General features: G+C 38.2%; 1 protein-coding gene, 1 non-coding gene and 1 pseudogene across 2 annotated transcripts; 2 read left to right on the top strand and 1 right to left on the bottom strand.

The window, feature by feature from the left end:
• Positions 1-298: 298 nt before the first annotated feature.
• On the top strand, positions 299-370 carry TRNAQ-UUG (transfer RNA glutamine (anticodon UUG)). The gene has a single exon. It is a non-coding gene; the product is annotated as a tRNA-Gln (tRNA).
• Positions 371-6,234: 5,864 nt separating this feature from the next.
• LOC137712315 (LEAF RUST 10 DISEASE-RESISTANCE LOCUS RECEPTOR-LIKE PROTEIN KINASE-like 2.2) lies at positions 6,235-8,986 on the bottom strand (annotated as a pseudogene).
• A 5,226-nt stretch (positions 8,987-14,212) lies between these two features.
• Positions 14,213-15,007, top strand: LOC137712314 (NAC domain-containing protein 30-like). The gene is made up of 2 exons (XM_068451414.1): positions 14,213-14,372; positions 14,706-15,007. The coding sequence occupies exons 1-2, from the start codon at positions 14,213-14,215 to the stop codon at positions 15,005-15,007; spliced, it is 462 nt and encodes a 153-aa protein (XP_068307515.1).
• Positions 15,008-16,420: the final 1,413 nt, after the last annotated feature.

Genomic DNA, 16,420 nt, shown 5'->3' with positions numbered 1-16,420 from the left:
ATAAACAACTTTGCGGTTTTCTCATATCTTCAAGTGAATTTGAAATTCTTATGCTTTAAGTACTATGGGTCATTCATAATAACGTATTTAACTCGTTATATATGAGAGTCTAAAAGCTTTCATCTACAAATATAGATAAATATACTAAATATTCTTGTTATACCAGAGCCAAGGAGGCCAATTGGTCAAACATGACATTTGACTATTTTTAACCCGATAAAAAATGGTTGATATTAGAAATATGATAGGATTATACTGGAGCCTATATGTACCGTGTTTTGTCAATTGTTAACATATTGGTTCTATGGTGTAGTGGTTAGCACTCTGGACTTTGAATCCAGCGACCTGGGTTCGACTCCCGGTAGGACCTCGTTTTTATTCCTTACTTTTTTTTTTGCCCGTATATGTACCTTGGAAGGCCCCACGTGGAAAACCCCTTGGTGCGATAACTTGGTTTGTAGTCTGCTTCTGCAGCTGGCGCTACTGTACGCTATCCATCTGTTTATAGCACTCTGGAAAAAGAAGAAAACGCGATGGAAGCTACACCGGCCGTTCCGTCCACAGAAACTATTGTCGGTGACTCCACTCGGTGTGGTCGGTTTCGGTGGCGTAGTAAAACTACTACGACGGACGAGAGAGATCGGATGAACCTCTTTCAACATTAAGAAGAAAAGTATCTAGATTAGCTAGTTAGTGTACTTTATTGAACACGATTAGAGGGAAACATATTTCATATGTATAATATTATGCTAATCCCTAAACCCTATTACGTTCTGTGTTAAGAAAAGGTTTGCTCATATTTTCCTTCTTAAGAGGGTGATAACACATATGATGAGAAAACAAATCAACCAAATCATAGAGGAATCAAACAAAAGTCTTTCGTATTTCATAATCTTTTTTCGGTTGGAAAATTCATTGGATTTAGTGTTGAGATGTAAGCTGCATACAAGCTTATTGTCGAACTGCAGATAACAATCCTGCAGAAAGAAGTGAAGAGAACTCTGAAATCGAAGAAGTGAAGAACTTGCTATTTTTAGCAAGTAGCCGTTTGGTTTAAAATGTGCAACGGCTAAGTTTCTGTTTTTAGAACTTTTACAGCTGGGTTCTTATCTGGTTTTTTAATTGTACTGTGTTCTCCATCTTCTTCCAAGTGGATGGATGATATCCTCCAAAGTCAATTAATGACTGGAGAAGAGGTTCTAGGTTCCTAGAGTATAGGTTCTGTTTTGTAATCTGAAAAGGTCTGATATAGTCCTTGTAATGCTTTATGTTTTTCGGCTGAATTGAAATGAACACAGACTCTTGACTTCTCAACTCTCTCTCTCGAAGAACTTCAGTTTTTTCTAAAAGTCTATGATTCAAGATTCAATCTTTAACTAAGATTAATCAAAAATATACAATGCCTGGTACCATTTCAAACATGGTATCAGAGCTACTGGTCTGATTCCGAAGAAGGGAGTAAAGCTGTGAGTGAGGTTCCTCCTAGAAAAAGATCCCAGAAGGGATAAAGGTGGTTCCTTTATTGGTTGTTTCACTGATACTCACTAAGAAAATGGTGGGATCAGGTTCTTCCAGTGGAGACTTACGAACTCCACAGTTCGATGGTGCAAACTATGATTTTTGGGCTGTCAAGATGGAAACTATCCTCATAACGCATGATCTATGGGATGTAGTGGAACTCGGTGTACAAGTTCAGCAGATTTCTGAAGAGGAAGAAGGTTCTGGAGAGGAGGATAGCGAGACTGAGCAAATTCCAGTGGAACCACCAACCATCTCCAGAGAGGAAAGAATAAAAAACGCCAAGGCGTTGAGCCTTATACAAGGAGCTATATCAGATGAGCTTTTTCCTCGTATCAGAAATGAGAAGACTGCAAAAGGGGCTTGGAACATTCTGAGGAGAGAGTTCAGAGGAGATAAAAAGGTAAGAGCTGTGAAACTTCAAGCTGTTAGGGCTGACTTTGAATATATGAGAATGACAGATAGTGAAAACCTAGATGACTACTTGGGTAGGTTTTTTGGAATTGTGAATAATCTGAAGTCTCTTGGTGAAGATGTGACTGAACAAAGAATTGTGCAGAAATTATTGATGAGTCTAAGTAGGAGGTATAAATCCATTGTGTCTATTATTAAGGAGACTCGAGATCTGGATGTTATTAGAGTAGAAGAAGTTATTACATCTGTCAAAGTATATGATAAAAGGGAAGACTTACATGATGAAAGGGATAGACTGATAGGAACTGAGAGGGCTTTTAGTAGTCTCAGAGTTGGAAACAATCAGGTCACTGGCACTTACAAAGGTTCTCAGAGTAGGCCAAATCAAAAGTGGCAGGGACAAAACAAGAAGGGATCAAACTGGTCTCCGAGTGGAAGCTGGAACAATAATCCAGGAGGAAATTGGAACAACAGATTCAATTCACAGAACAAGCAAGGGAGCAGTAGTCAAAGTTCTGTGAAACCACAGTGTCAAGTGTGCCAGAAATTTCATTTTGGTGTGTGCAGATACAAAGGAAAACCAAAATGTGGAAAGTGCAATCGTTTTGGTCATATTGCAAAGGACTGTGATGGTCACAAGCAAGTTGCTCACTGTGCAAAGGAAGAAGAAATAACTACAGGAACCATGTTTTATGTCTGTCACTCATCAACTGTGCAAGATAGATGTGTATGGTTTGTGGACAGTGCTTGCAGCAACCACATGACATCACAAGAGTCTACTTTGATAAATCTTGACAGATCTGTGACTTGTAAAGTTAAAATGGGCACGGGTGATCTTGTACAAGCAACTGGAAAAGGCACTTTAGTGGTTGAAACTCAGCGTGGGAAAAGATATATAAATGAAGTTTTGCTGGTTCCTGGCTTGGATGAAAACTTACTAAGTGTAGGTCAAATGATGGAGCATGGATACTATGTCCTATTTGGGGGTAATATGGCAGTGATCTTTGATGATAACAGTCTTAATAATGTTGTGGCAAAGGTGATTATGGCAGGAAATCGATGCTTCCCTCTCTCACTGGAATCCATAACTCCTGCAGCAAGGAAAGCTTCTATGGTTGAGGATTCATGGATATGGCACAGAAGACTTGGACATTTGAACTTTAACAGTATGAAAAAAATGCAGCAGAAGGAAATGGTGGTTGGACTACCTGTTTTGACAGAAATGAGAGATGTGTGTGAAGGTTGTGTATCAGGCAAGCATCACACATAATCCTTTGACAAAGGAAAAGCTTGGAGAGCAAGCTGCCCACTTGAATTGGTGCATACAGATTTGTGTGGACCTATGCAAAATGAGTCCATTGGAGGAAATAGATACTTCATCACATTCATTGATGATTTCTCAAGAATGTGCTGGGTATACTTTCTCAGAAACAAATCTGACACCTTCAATGTGTTCAAGAAATTCAAGGTTTTTGTTGAACTGCAAAGTGGATTCAGTTTAAAGAAGCTAAGGAGTGATAGAGGTGGTGAATACACCTCAAATGAGTTTCTAGATTACTGTGCAAGCATGGGAATGGAGAGGCAACTGACTATTGCCTACTCTCCTCAGCAGAATGGAGTTGCTGAGAGAAAGAATAGATCGATTGGTGAAATGGCAAGGTCTATGATGGTTGAGAAAGAAATGCCTATAGAGTTCTGGGCAGAAGCTGTAAGCACAGCAGTATATCTTCAAAATAGATGTTTTACAACATCTGTTATAGAGAAAACTCCTTTTGAAGCACTCACAGGTAGAAAACCTGGAATCAAGCACCTGAAAGTCTTTGGTTGTGTATGCTATACTCATGTTTCTCCACATCTGAGACACAAGTTTGATGAGAAGTCCAGGAAAGGAGTGTTCATGGGATATGGGAGCTGTGAAAAAGGATATAGAGTATATGATCTGAAATCAAAAAAGATAGTACTCTCAAGAAGTGTAATCTTCAATGAAAAACAGTCATGGAATTGGAAAAATGATCAAGTGGAGCCTACTTCAACTCACTTAAATCTTGAAGGGTTTGACTATGAAGAAGAAGGTAGAGAGGAACAAACTGATGATTTCCAGAATAACAGTGCTGGAAGTTCTCATTCAAACACTCTTGTTCATGAGACAGTTGAGGAGAATGGTGAAAATCACAGTCAAGGCTCCACACCAAGCTCCACTCCAGTGAAATTGAAAACTCTAGAAGATATATATGCAAGGTGTCACATGTGCATTATAGAACCTGAGACTTATCCAGAAGCAGCAAGTGATTTAGCTTGGCAAGAAGCTATGAATGCAGAATTGGAAATGATTGAGAAAAACAACACTTGGGAACTTGTTGAGAGACCTGCTGATAAACCTGTTATAGGTGTGAAATGGGTGTTTAAAACAAAATTGAATCTGGATGGAACAGTGCAAAAACACAAAGCCAGACTTGTAGCAAAGGGGTATGCACAGAAACCAGGGATTGACTACAATGAAACTTTTGCACCTGTGGCAAGATTAGACACAATTCGAACTCTCATTGCCTTAGCAGCACAAAAGGGATGGAAGCTGTTTCAACTGGATGTTAAATCTGCTTTTCTGAATGGTGTGCTTGATGAAGAAGTGTATGTTAAGCAGCCTGAAGGTTTTGAGTTGGGAAATGCAGGTCAAAAAGTCTACAGGTTGAGGAAGGCTTTATATGGACTTAAACAGGCACCTAGAGCCTGGTACAGTGAGATTGATGCTTATCTCTCTCTGTGTAAATTCAAAAGAAGTACAAGTGAAGCCACTCTATACACAAGATCTGATGATGAAGGAGGATTGATAATTGTCTCAATATATGTTGATGACATTATCTATACTGGAAGCAGTGACAAGATGATTTGTGAGTTCAAAAGGGAGATGATGCAGAAATATGAAATGTCAGATCTTGGTCTCCTGCATCACTTCCTTGGTATGGGGATATTACAAACTGATCAAGGTGTATTTATTCACCAAAGTAAGTATCCCAAATCTCTACTTGAGAAATTTGGCCTTGAAGATTGCAAACCTGTGTCCATTCCCTTATCTACTGGTGAGAAACTTAAAAAGGTGGATGGGAGTGAGTTGGCAGATGAAGGGCTTTACAAAAGAATAGTTGGAAGCTTGCTGTACTTAACAGCAACTAGACCTAATCTTATGTATGCTGCAAGTTTGTTATCAAGGTTTATGAATGGACCAACTAAGAAGCATCTGGGAGTGGCAAGAAGGGTACTGAGATATGTGCAAGGGACCCTAAACTATGGCATTGAATATGTGAAAGACAAGTCTGCAATCCTTATTGGTTTCTGTGATGCAGATTGGGCAGGTAGTGAAGATGATAGCAGAAGCATTTCTGGCTATGCTTTCAGTTTTGGCAGTGGGGTATTTTCTTGGGCCTCTGTGAAACAAAACACAGTTGCACTGTCAACAGCTGAAGCTGAGTATGTTTCAGCAGCTGAGGCAACTGCACAGTCAATTTGGTTGAGATTTGTTCTTGATGACTTTGGGGAAATGCAAACTGAGGCAACACCTTTATTTTGTGACAACATGTCAGCAATTTCTATGGTCAGAAATCCTGTATTTCATCAGAGAACTAGACATATAAACAGGCGATATCATTTCATAAGGGAAGCTCTGCAAGAAGGGATGATCAATGTGCAGTTCTGCAGAAGTGAAGAACAACTAGCAGACATATTTACAAAAGCCTTGCCAAAAGATAGATTTAATCAGTTGAGATTGAGACTTGGAGTGAAGCCAGTAAGCAGCTTAGGAGAGGCTGTTGAGATGTAAGTTGCATACAAGCTTATTGTCGAACTGCAGATGACAATCCTGCAGAAAGAAGTGAAGAGAACTCTGAAATCGAAGAAGTGAAGAACTTGCTATTTTTAGCAAGTAGCCGTTTGGTTTAAAATGTGCAACGGCTAAGTTTCTGTTTTTAGAACTTTTACAGCTGGGTTCTTATCTGGTTTTTTAATTGTACTGTGTTCTCCATCTTCTTCCAAGTGGATGGATGATATCCTCCAAAGTCAATTAATGACTGGAGAAGAGGTTCTAGGTTCCTAGAGTATAGGTTCTGTTTTGTAATCTGAAAAGGTTTGATATAGTCCTTGCAATGCTTTATGTTCTTCGGCTGAATTGAAATGAACACAGACTCTTGACTTCTCAACTCTCTCTCTCGAAGAACTTCAGTTTTTTCTAAAAGTCTATGATTCAAGATTCAATCTTTAACTAAGATTAATCAAAAATATACAATGCCTGGTACCATTTCAAACATTTAGGAACTACATTCAGACATTTTTTAATGTGAAAACAGAGACGGTTTTCCTAATTTCTATAGGATTATTCATGAAAACAATTTTCATTTCACAAAGCAAACTTTTCTTACAATTCAACTGGAATTCCTAATTACCAAAGAGCTGCTACCAAAAACAGTTGCCCTAGCTTGTTGCATCAGACTGTTGGGATGTACTCAAAGAGTCTTCTTCAGCTGTCGTAGGAGAAAACAAGAAAGGCTTGGGTGCAATCTCCAAGGATTGAAGGGGTCCTTCCAATACTCCACCACTTAGCTCATCGATGGCCGATCGGACCACTTGCTTATTACCAACATCTTTCTTGCTATTTCATTTTCCTCCTCAGTGATCGATAGCCCCAAAAACATTCTTATTGTTCTCTAACTCTAGATCTGTATGCACGTAATGCAGAAACATTTTGCTCGTATGAGACACTCCGGAATCCAAATTCTTTCTTGCTCCAACCATTTCAAGAACCAGCATTCCGTAGCTGTACACGTGTGAGACACTCCTCCAAAGTTCCGACTAAATAATTCTGGTCGGATGTCATGTATCCAGCAGTTCCTCTTGTGCCTAACATCGACACAATGCCCTCCTTCGGTTTGCATAGTTTGGCAAGGCCAAAGTACGCAATTTTAGGGCAAAAATCTTTGTATAAAAGAGTGTTCTGTGGGTTCATGTCAAAATGTAAAATCATTGTGTTACAACCACGGTGTAAGTATTCTAGTTCTCGTGCAATGCCGACTGCAATTTCGGATAATGTCTGCAACCTAAGCGACGATTAATAAGAGTTCAAATTTATTCATTTAATCTATCAATGCAAATAACCTAATGCTTGGTAATTGTGACTGCAGTTGGATAAGCACATTTCTACAAACCCTAATATAATATACCAATCCTGGATTAATTAAATGACTTAAAAATAAAGGCATGCATATAACATACCTGATTATTTAGCTGAAGTTGAATTGCATGTGGTTGCAATTGCATGAGCAGCCAGATCTTTGCAAAAGCAACTGAATCCACCAGTACAAGTGCTAATCCCACACTTCCCTCCTGACTCCTCACAAATGTTCAACAACCCTAATTTCCAATTCAAAACCCTCGTCTATAGCATATTATATACTCACTTCAGTAGCCTCAAAAGCTCCAGCAGCAGTTGTCAAAACCGGAAAATTGACCCTATTTGTGCAGTTGCCATTAGCAGGATCAGCTACGGTACTTGTGACATGCGAAACAGTGATGTCACGGTTGTCTCTTTGCAACGAGGATCAATTGCTGGGTAATCAGTCATACGATTTGTACTAGTATTGCAACCGTAGTAAAAGATCACGTTTGTAGCCCAGCTACAATCAAAAAGAGAGAAGTTGATGCTGGTATTAACGGAAGTAGGAGGACGGATAGTTGTCCAATAGTCCTGCCGAGCAACTGTAATATATACTTGGAATACTAGAGTTGGTTTCAAGAACTATGTAGTTAATATCCATCATGTTGATGATCACGGGGGCATTGCCTTGGCATTGGAGCTCGAACCCAGGTTGACACAGTAAAAGGGTCTGCCCACATCCCAAAAGGGTTATGAGATGTCTTTGGTGCTCCACAGTTAATAGCATCGCTGTAGTTTGAGTATGCTTGATTATTTGCACAGAGACATAATTTTTTTTTTTTCAATATATATATTTGTTGCGCCAAAATTTCAGTTCTCGACCTTTGAAATATTCAACAACTATATATGCTTGAACAAAAAAAAAAAAAAAAAAAGGCCATACGTTTATTCAAGTATGAGGCTTTCTGGTTTAAAGAAGCTGAGTGTAAGGAAATTCTCAGGTCTTGCTGGGGGAAGACGTGTGAAGGTGGGTGGCTGGAAAAATGGCAAAGAAAGAATAATGCATGTCCCAGTCAGTTGTTGAATTGGAGTAAAATGAAATTCCGTCAGAGGGGGTTAAAATTGAAGCTCTTGGGCATCAGCCGGACGACCTACAAATGAATTGGAAGGACAACTTTGAACAAATCAAATCTTTGTCTATTCATATTGATCAACTTTGGGAGCAGGAGGAAAGATACTAGCAGCAAAGTTCTAGGATGAAATGGCTGCGTGAAGGAGATGCCAACACTGCTTTTTTCCACCAATCCACAATTCAGCGAAGAAGGCATAATAGTTTCGTAAAAATAAAAGATAGTGATGGCAGATGGACTGATAACCTGAATAGGATAAGAACCACGATGGAGGATCACTTTATTAAGTTATTCACTTCAGAGGGTCCGAGAGATTGGGGTTTGACAGTGGAAAGCATCGACCATTTGGTCACTCGGGAGATGAATTCTAGTTTAACATGCTCGATTGAGGATCAAGAAATAAAAGAGGCGGTTTAACAGATAGGAGGTCCTTGCAAATCGCCTTAAGCCATTGCTCCCGAGCCTGATTTCTCCAATGCAGAATGCGTTTGTGGCCGGTAGACAAATACATGATAATATTGTCATTGCTCATGAGGTCTTTCACTTTGTTAAACTGAGGAAAACGAAACATAAATATGAGATAGGTATCAAGCTTGAAATGAACAAGGCCTATGATCGAGTGGAATGAGATTTTTTAGAGGCAGTTATGACAAAAATGGGGTTTGATAGAAAGTGGATTATCTTGTTATGAGTTGTGTGAAGACAGTGGACTTTGCAGTAATTGTAAACGGTCAGCCAGGAAGGAGATTCTCCCCATCCCGCGGGTTACGTCAGGGTGATCCATTGCCACCATACCTATTTCTTCTTGTCAGTGATGTCTTATCAAATCTTATTCAAACAGCGGTAGAATCGAGATTTATCAAAGCTTATTCTAAATGATTATTGTGCAGCCTCGGGGCAGCAAGTGAGTTTACAGAAGTCCAACATTTATTTTAGTGCAAATACACCTTCGATTATTGCAAGTGAGCTTTGTGAGATACTTGGTATGCAGGCTGTTGATGACCCTGGAAATTATTCCGTTATACCCAATGAATATTTTCAAGTTTCCTGTGTACATATGTAGAGAAATTGATTGTTTAATTGCTAGGTTCCGGTGGGGACAAAAACATGATGAACGGAAAACTCATTGGGTTAATTGGGAGACCATGGGTTTGCCAAAAACTGATGGGGTTATTGGTTTCAGGAATCTACAAGAGTTCAACGTTGCCCTACTTGCTAAACAATGTTGTAGAATTATTAATAAGCCAGATTCTCTCTAGGTTTAGGTTCTTAAAGCCAGGTACTTCCTTTCCACCTCGTTCCTTGACGCTATAAGAGGATGCAGAGCGTTGTGGGCTTTGGCGAGTTTGTTAGACGGGAGAGGGATTCTTCTAAATGACACCCATTGGCAGGTTATGAATGGTTTCAATGTTAAGATTTGGTTCGACAGGTGGCTCCCTTCTCTCCTCAATGGCCATCATTCACCGCAAGGTTCTGTTTCTGTTAGTCAAAATCAAAAAGTTGAATCTTTAATCGATTGTGATACTCAACAATGGGAGCTTGAATTTATAAGAGCTTTTATTACGGACCATGAATATTTAGCGATAAAGGATACACACATTGGTGATCTGTAGAGCATGGATACGCTTGTATGGCCGCTAGTAAAGAACGGGTTGAATACGATACGATCGGGCTACCATTGGCAACATAACATGGAGGTTTCCAGCAGATTGCAATGTCCCTATTCTTCTAGTGTGCCAAGCAGTCAAGTTTGGAAATATATTTGAAATCTGAAGACGCCTCCAGAAATTAAAAATTTCTTATGGAAAGCTTTACACAGGGCCCTTGCAACTATGGTTGATCTATTCAAACGAAGGTCGTCACCTTCTCCAATCTGCCCAATCTGCAATGACAATGAGGAATCGGTGGAGCATCTTCTACTCTTGTGTCTGTGGGTGGAGCCTATTTGGTTTGGCGGGCAACTAAACTACAAGATAAATAATGATGAAATCACTACTTTTGGCTCTTGGTTACATTCGTTAATTAGTTCTCATCTGGGTTCTAAGTTGGAGAAATCCACACTGATGTCTCAAGTGGCTTTTACTTGCTGGCACATATGGAAGGCAAGGTGTGATGTTGTCTTCATCCATAAGCCAATCTTTCCTACACAAGTAACTCAGGCTATTTCTTGTGCTTTGGTGGTTTTTGAACAAGCTATGGAAAAAAATCCTGAAAGCAATCCAGCGGGGGCAACGTGATTCTTCCCAACCCACTGTTTGGTCTCCTCCTGATTTAGAGTGTGTTAAGATCAACATGGATGCTAGTTGGAACTTCGGTACTCGAAATGGGTATGTTGGAATTGTAATTCGAGATCAAAATTCTATGTTTGTTGCTGCTAGAAAATCCCTAATCAAGGCTTCTAATGTTGTTGTGGCAGAGGCGTTGGCGGTGTTGGAGGGATGTATGTTTGCTAAGCAGTTGAGTTTAAATAAGGTGATCATGGAGTCGGACTCAAAGGAAACAATCTTGTGCTTGAGGAAATCCTTTCAAAATGGGAGTTGGGAAGCTTTCCCCACCCTTACGAAAATTGCTCAATTGGGGGAGTCTTTTCAAGTATGTCACTGGTCTTGGGTTCCAAGAACAACTAATATGGCGGCTAATCATTTGGCGTCTTTCACATCTCCGGAGATGAGTGTTCAATCTTGAGTCGACAGACCACCATCTTCGTTAGTTCATGTTCTCAATAAAGATGGTTTGTCTTGTCCTCCTTCAAGCTGAAGTTTTGACTAGTGTAGGAGGGGAGACGCTTAGCACCAGGTACAACGTCCTTCTTCATGTATCCCCCTTACACTGCTTTTAGTTTATATATGTGGTGATATTATCACCCCACTTGCAAATTATTAGAGTAATTGTCAAAATCCTCTCTAAATTTGATTTTTTGTTTGCTTCAAAATTTTTGGACTAAATTATGAAAATTCTCCATGTCTTCCCTAGAAAGAAGTTTCCCACATTTCATTCAATTTTGTGTTTAAAAATGTCATGTGCCCGAAAACTAAATAATGTGAAGAAATTTGACAGCATGGGGACATCGGGATTTTTATAGTATGTCCTTAAATTTAGAGGTCGTGATCATTGAGGAAGGAATCATGTGTCTTTAGTGTTGTTTTTTTTTTTTTTTTTTTTTCTTTTCCTCTATTTTTTGCGCCAAGCGTCCAATTGCAGGACCTCTTAGAGCATCAATAATTAGAGATGTGAAGTGCTTTAAAATTGTTTGTTGCCTCAGAAAGTTCTCTAATGGACAAAAAGTAAAATACTTTGACCGAAAAATATATATTTACATCTTCTTTTATATTTTTTCGAGATGTGCCCTGCTAATTAAAAAATGTTACTTAGTGCTATAGTTTAGTAGTATTCAGTTTTATTTGTAACTAAGAGGTCTTAAATTCGAATTTCATAGATGACGAGTTCGATACTGATTTATTTTATCACTTTTAATATAAATATATCATTGTGTTAAAAAGAAATTAGGCCCATACGGCTGGACTAGGAAACATAATTCAGTATGCGGTTTTTTTTTTTTTTTTGAAAAGAAAAGATAGTAGATTCGTTGATTGAGGAACTTCATTACATAGTTTGAGATACAATAAGCCATATCAAGGCAACACACATTCTTCCAAGAATAAATTAGAAATGAATAAAGGAGGAGAAACATCCCATTCACACTCCTGACCCAAGGAGAGACCAAAACGATGCTTAATAGTTAATCCCTACAAAATGCCCAATATCTCTCGTAGCCCAAACCCCGACATTACATGTGTATGTATGTATGCATGTACGAGTAATGTTATTCATATCATATTTTTATACCACATTTCTATATCATCTAAGAAAAATTTGATTAATCATTTGAAAATTTTGCATATCATATGAAAAATTTGCAAAACCCAAGGAAATTAAGAAAAAAGACTCCTCGTATACCACAATCATCATTTAATTAACTAGTTTTTATTGATTATTAGTTTATTAAATAATGAACTAAATTTAAAAATCTAATTAATTTAAATAATGTGGCTGTCTACATCAAATATTACCTAAAATTGTGTGAAAATATGGTACAAAAATATGGTATGAATAGCATATGTATATGTATGTACGTACGTACGTGCAATTGTGTATGATTCAAACTGTGTACGTAGTTGCAAGACTTGACCACTTCTCTCTCTACTCCTCCAGTAGTTGCGGGAATTGACACCTCATGGCTTAGGGCTGGTTTGGTATTGCTGTGCTTTGAAAAAAAGCTGCTGTGAGAATAAGTGGCTGTGCTGTGAGAATAAGCGGCTGTGAAATAAAGCCAGCAAAGTGTTTGGTAAACTTTTTTGTAAAAGTGCTTTTGGAAACAAAAAGCAGTATCATAGTGTTTGGTAAACTTTTTTGTAAAACAGCTGTGACTGTGTGAAATGACCAAAAAGGGTATATTACTAGATGTGCTATTAATTTAATTTTCTTAACAAATAAAAGTGAATTACTAAATATATTTTATTTTTAGAAGAAAAATATTTATAAACTTTATCTTAAATATTAATTAGTATGACAAACTACTTTAATAGAAATATTTTAGAGTGAATAGCTAGGATTCATTAGTACAATATTGTTAATGTACTTGAAAGTAGTCTAATTAGATGCATTCATCAAACTTGTTGTTATTCTATTTCTTAATGCCTCTATCTCATGTGATCCTTCAACTTGATAATTTTGATATTCATCATCATCATCATCACTACTATCGCTTTCTTCACAAAAGTCCCTGGGGTCATCAAAATGACGAGGCAGCATATTATACCAACAAAGAAGAAATTTAGTCAAGGTTATTTTCGGATCATTAGTATCCTAACCAAAGCAATTTCCAACTTCAGCATTCAAAACGAAAACGTAGAGTTTATATTAATCACTCAAGGTGATGTTTACATTTTGTGCTACTACAGCACTACTGATTAACCTTTTCGAGGTCCTAATTAACAGTTGAAAACTCTTGGACACATAAAGCTGAAAAATACAAATAACTAAATTACTTCGAAAAATATATTAGGATGGTGTTAACCTCCCAATCACAACCCATTTGCTTCTTGCCAAAACTATCGGACTCGTATTTAAATTTTTCGCCATTGTATTGCCAGGAAGACCCAATTGGCCTGATTAAAAAGCGCTTCCTTCCCAAAACCTTTGAACTGATCAGAGTCCAAATTCCAGAAAACAAATGCTAATCAATAACCAATTAATACTGGGTAATCATTGAAATTAAGGTCCAGAATTTACCATTGTCAAATTTACAGCCAAAGGAGCAATCAATTTACAGAACTCCAAAAAAAAATCTTTACAGAAAAATATCTAATTTCACAAAATAAATGAAACCATATCAAATGCCTTGATATAAACGAACTGGAAAGCTTAAGCAAAACCCACGAGTTCCTGATTATAATCCACGACTTCCTGCGTTGTTTTCGTTTTAAGATTGAACAGTCTGCCACAATTTCCCATCATTTACTTAATCACGGAAGCCCGGAAGTTGACTAGAGCTGTCAATATATGTAAACACATGAGGAACAGCAGAAACATGGAGTGTAGGCCTTCAATCAGGACGTCTAACATTACAGACTACCTTGTATTATATAAACCTTAGAGTTGACTTCCTAGAACAGGCTTCCAGTGCACGGCAAACATCCCCGCCGACCAAGAGCCAAGAACTTGTCCCTGGCTTCAAGCAGTCTTCTTTGAGTACAAAATGTTAGATATATAGAAGATTAGGAATGACAACCATGACTGTTACATAGGCAATACGTCTGTGAGAAAAAAATGGATCACATGACTCTTTTTATTTCACATGATGGATGAATATACATGACTACAACAAGATTGGTAGTACTCTCTCTATAAACACTCATGCACATATATAGCTGGTCAAAAGTATAATAATTACTCTTCCTCATACTTCCTTGCCTGATATGCAGGTGCGTCTACATACTGAACATTAGGAATGGAGATGGAATCTTGTGTTCCACCAGGCTTCAGATTTCACCCGACAGAAGAAGAACTTGTGGGTTACTACCTGAAAAGAAAGATCAACTCACTACATATTGACCTAGATGTCATCGTTGACATTGACCTATACAAAATCGAACCATGGGACATACAACGTACTTAGAACCAACTTAATTTTAACATTTGCAGCTTGACTTCGAAATGGCATAAATAGATATGGTCCTAAGGGCGTTTTTGTGTTCATACTATATTTATATTTACAAATTTTGGATATGGCAACGTGTAGAAAGAAAACAACATTGGAAAAATGCGCGGATGCTTGTTGGTAGCAAAATCAAAACAAAACAGATAGAAACAACATAAACACAAATGCTACTCTCTGTCATCACTCATCAATGGCTAAACAAAAGAGTTTTTATTGACATCTCATAAGATTATGAGCATATTCAGTCATTTTGAGAACTATGTATATGTATTGTGTGGTACAGCGAGATGCAGGTTAGGTTACAGTGAACAGAACGAGTGGTACTTCTTCAGTCACAAAGACAAGAAGTACCCGACTGGAACGCGGACAAATAAAGCCACAGCTGCTGGATTCTGGAAGGCAACAGGAAGAGACAAGGCAGTGCTTTCAAAGGACAACATTATAGGAATGAGGAAGACCCTGGTGTTCTACAAGGGACGGGCACCTAACGGCAACAAAACCGACTGGATCATACATGAATATCGACTCCAAACTTCTGAACATGCACCCCCTCAGGCAAGTTCTTCAACATCGTCTATCCATTAACTTGTTATTTAATTTTCCTCAATTGATCCCAGCATTTGACAATACTCATTAATAATTCTCTGAAAACTTTATTGTTAAAGAGAAATGCCGTCATTACACGTGAATGAGAGTGTGAGTGGTGTGTGTGTTTTATTGGTCAATAATAGACAACCAATGAACCCCAAAAGATTAAACTGTTAATTAATGAGCTAACAATGCATTAGCTAACAAGTCAGAATGTGTGAGGCCTTGTGATCATACTTTTAACAGTATGACCATACTTTTAACAGTAATAGCATTAGCTGAAACGTTACCAGGTTAGATTAAATCCGTTCCTTTCTTTCTTGTTTTCATGTTTTTTTTTTCCAATTAGCATTATGTTGTTCACTTTGTTTATTACAATCTGATTGCACCAAAAGACGGCCTTCAGGAGTGCACAAACTACTGAAAGTAGGAAACTCTTCTCAGAATTTAGACCGTACCACAAAAAAGATAATGCAGACAGCATGAGAACACACTGAGAAAAACCAGAAACCAAGCAATCATGGAACAATGGACAGAAACACATCAAATATCACAAAGAATTAACACATGTCTTACAATCTCCGCCAAAGAAAAAAAGGGCTAATAATGTTTCAGTTATTAGTGAAAGGGAAAATACAATGGCATCATGTAAAAAAAAATTCAGCTTTCCAGCAAAAACCAAAGAGAGTAATAATAAAATTTATTATAACTTGTGCTATTATATTATATCAAGGAAAACAAACCAGAATTTTGGAGAATATAAACCCTCTGACTTCTTGGCTGCGATCTTCAATCCTGCGATCTTCTAATGTGTCACCTGCAACATAAACCCGGAACTTCTGAGGAATATTTTGACCCAAAAAACACATGACAAATCAGAAGCACATGACAAATCGAGAGCACAGTTCACAGATTAGAAGCAGAGCAAAGCAAATTATCCCTGACATATACCCAAATCAGAAGCAGACCTTCTTCAAAGCAAATTAGCCCTGACATATACCCAAATCAGAATCAGAAGCAGACCTTTTTTGTTTCCTCCACAAACCCTAATTTTTTCCCCAATTAATTTTTTCCCAATTAATTTTTTCCACAAACCATATCACCCTTCCCCAATTAATTTTTCCCCACCCTCCATCCCCAATTGTTTTTCCCGACACCCATTCCCTCATCCCTTTGCTCTTCCCACCCCTCTTTCCCTAATCTCCCCATCCCTAATTTGAAAAATCCAAACAAATAAATGAGAAGCTTACCTGGAGAAACCTGGAGAACGAGAACGAGTTCGCTAGTTTTTGGAACGACGGAACGAGAGAACGAGAGAACGAGAGAACGAGAGAGAGCCTGAGGTTCGGGTTATGCGAGAGAGCTCTGAGGTGAAGAGCGTGCGAGAGAGTTCTGGAGGAAAGGCGAGAG

Source organism: Pyrus communis, chromosome 13 (assembly GCF_963583255.1).
Source record: "Pyrus communis chromosome 13, drPyrComm1.1, whole genome shotgun sequence".
NCBI classification, from domain to species: Eukaryota; Viridiplantae; Streptophyta; class Magnoliopsida; order Rosales; family Rosaceae; genus Pyrus; species Pyrus communis.
Note: the sequence above shows the minus strand (reverse complement) of the source record. Positions and strands in the feature narration are given on the sequence as shown.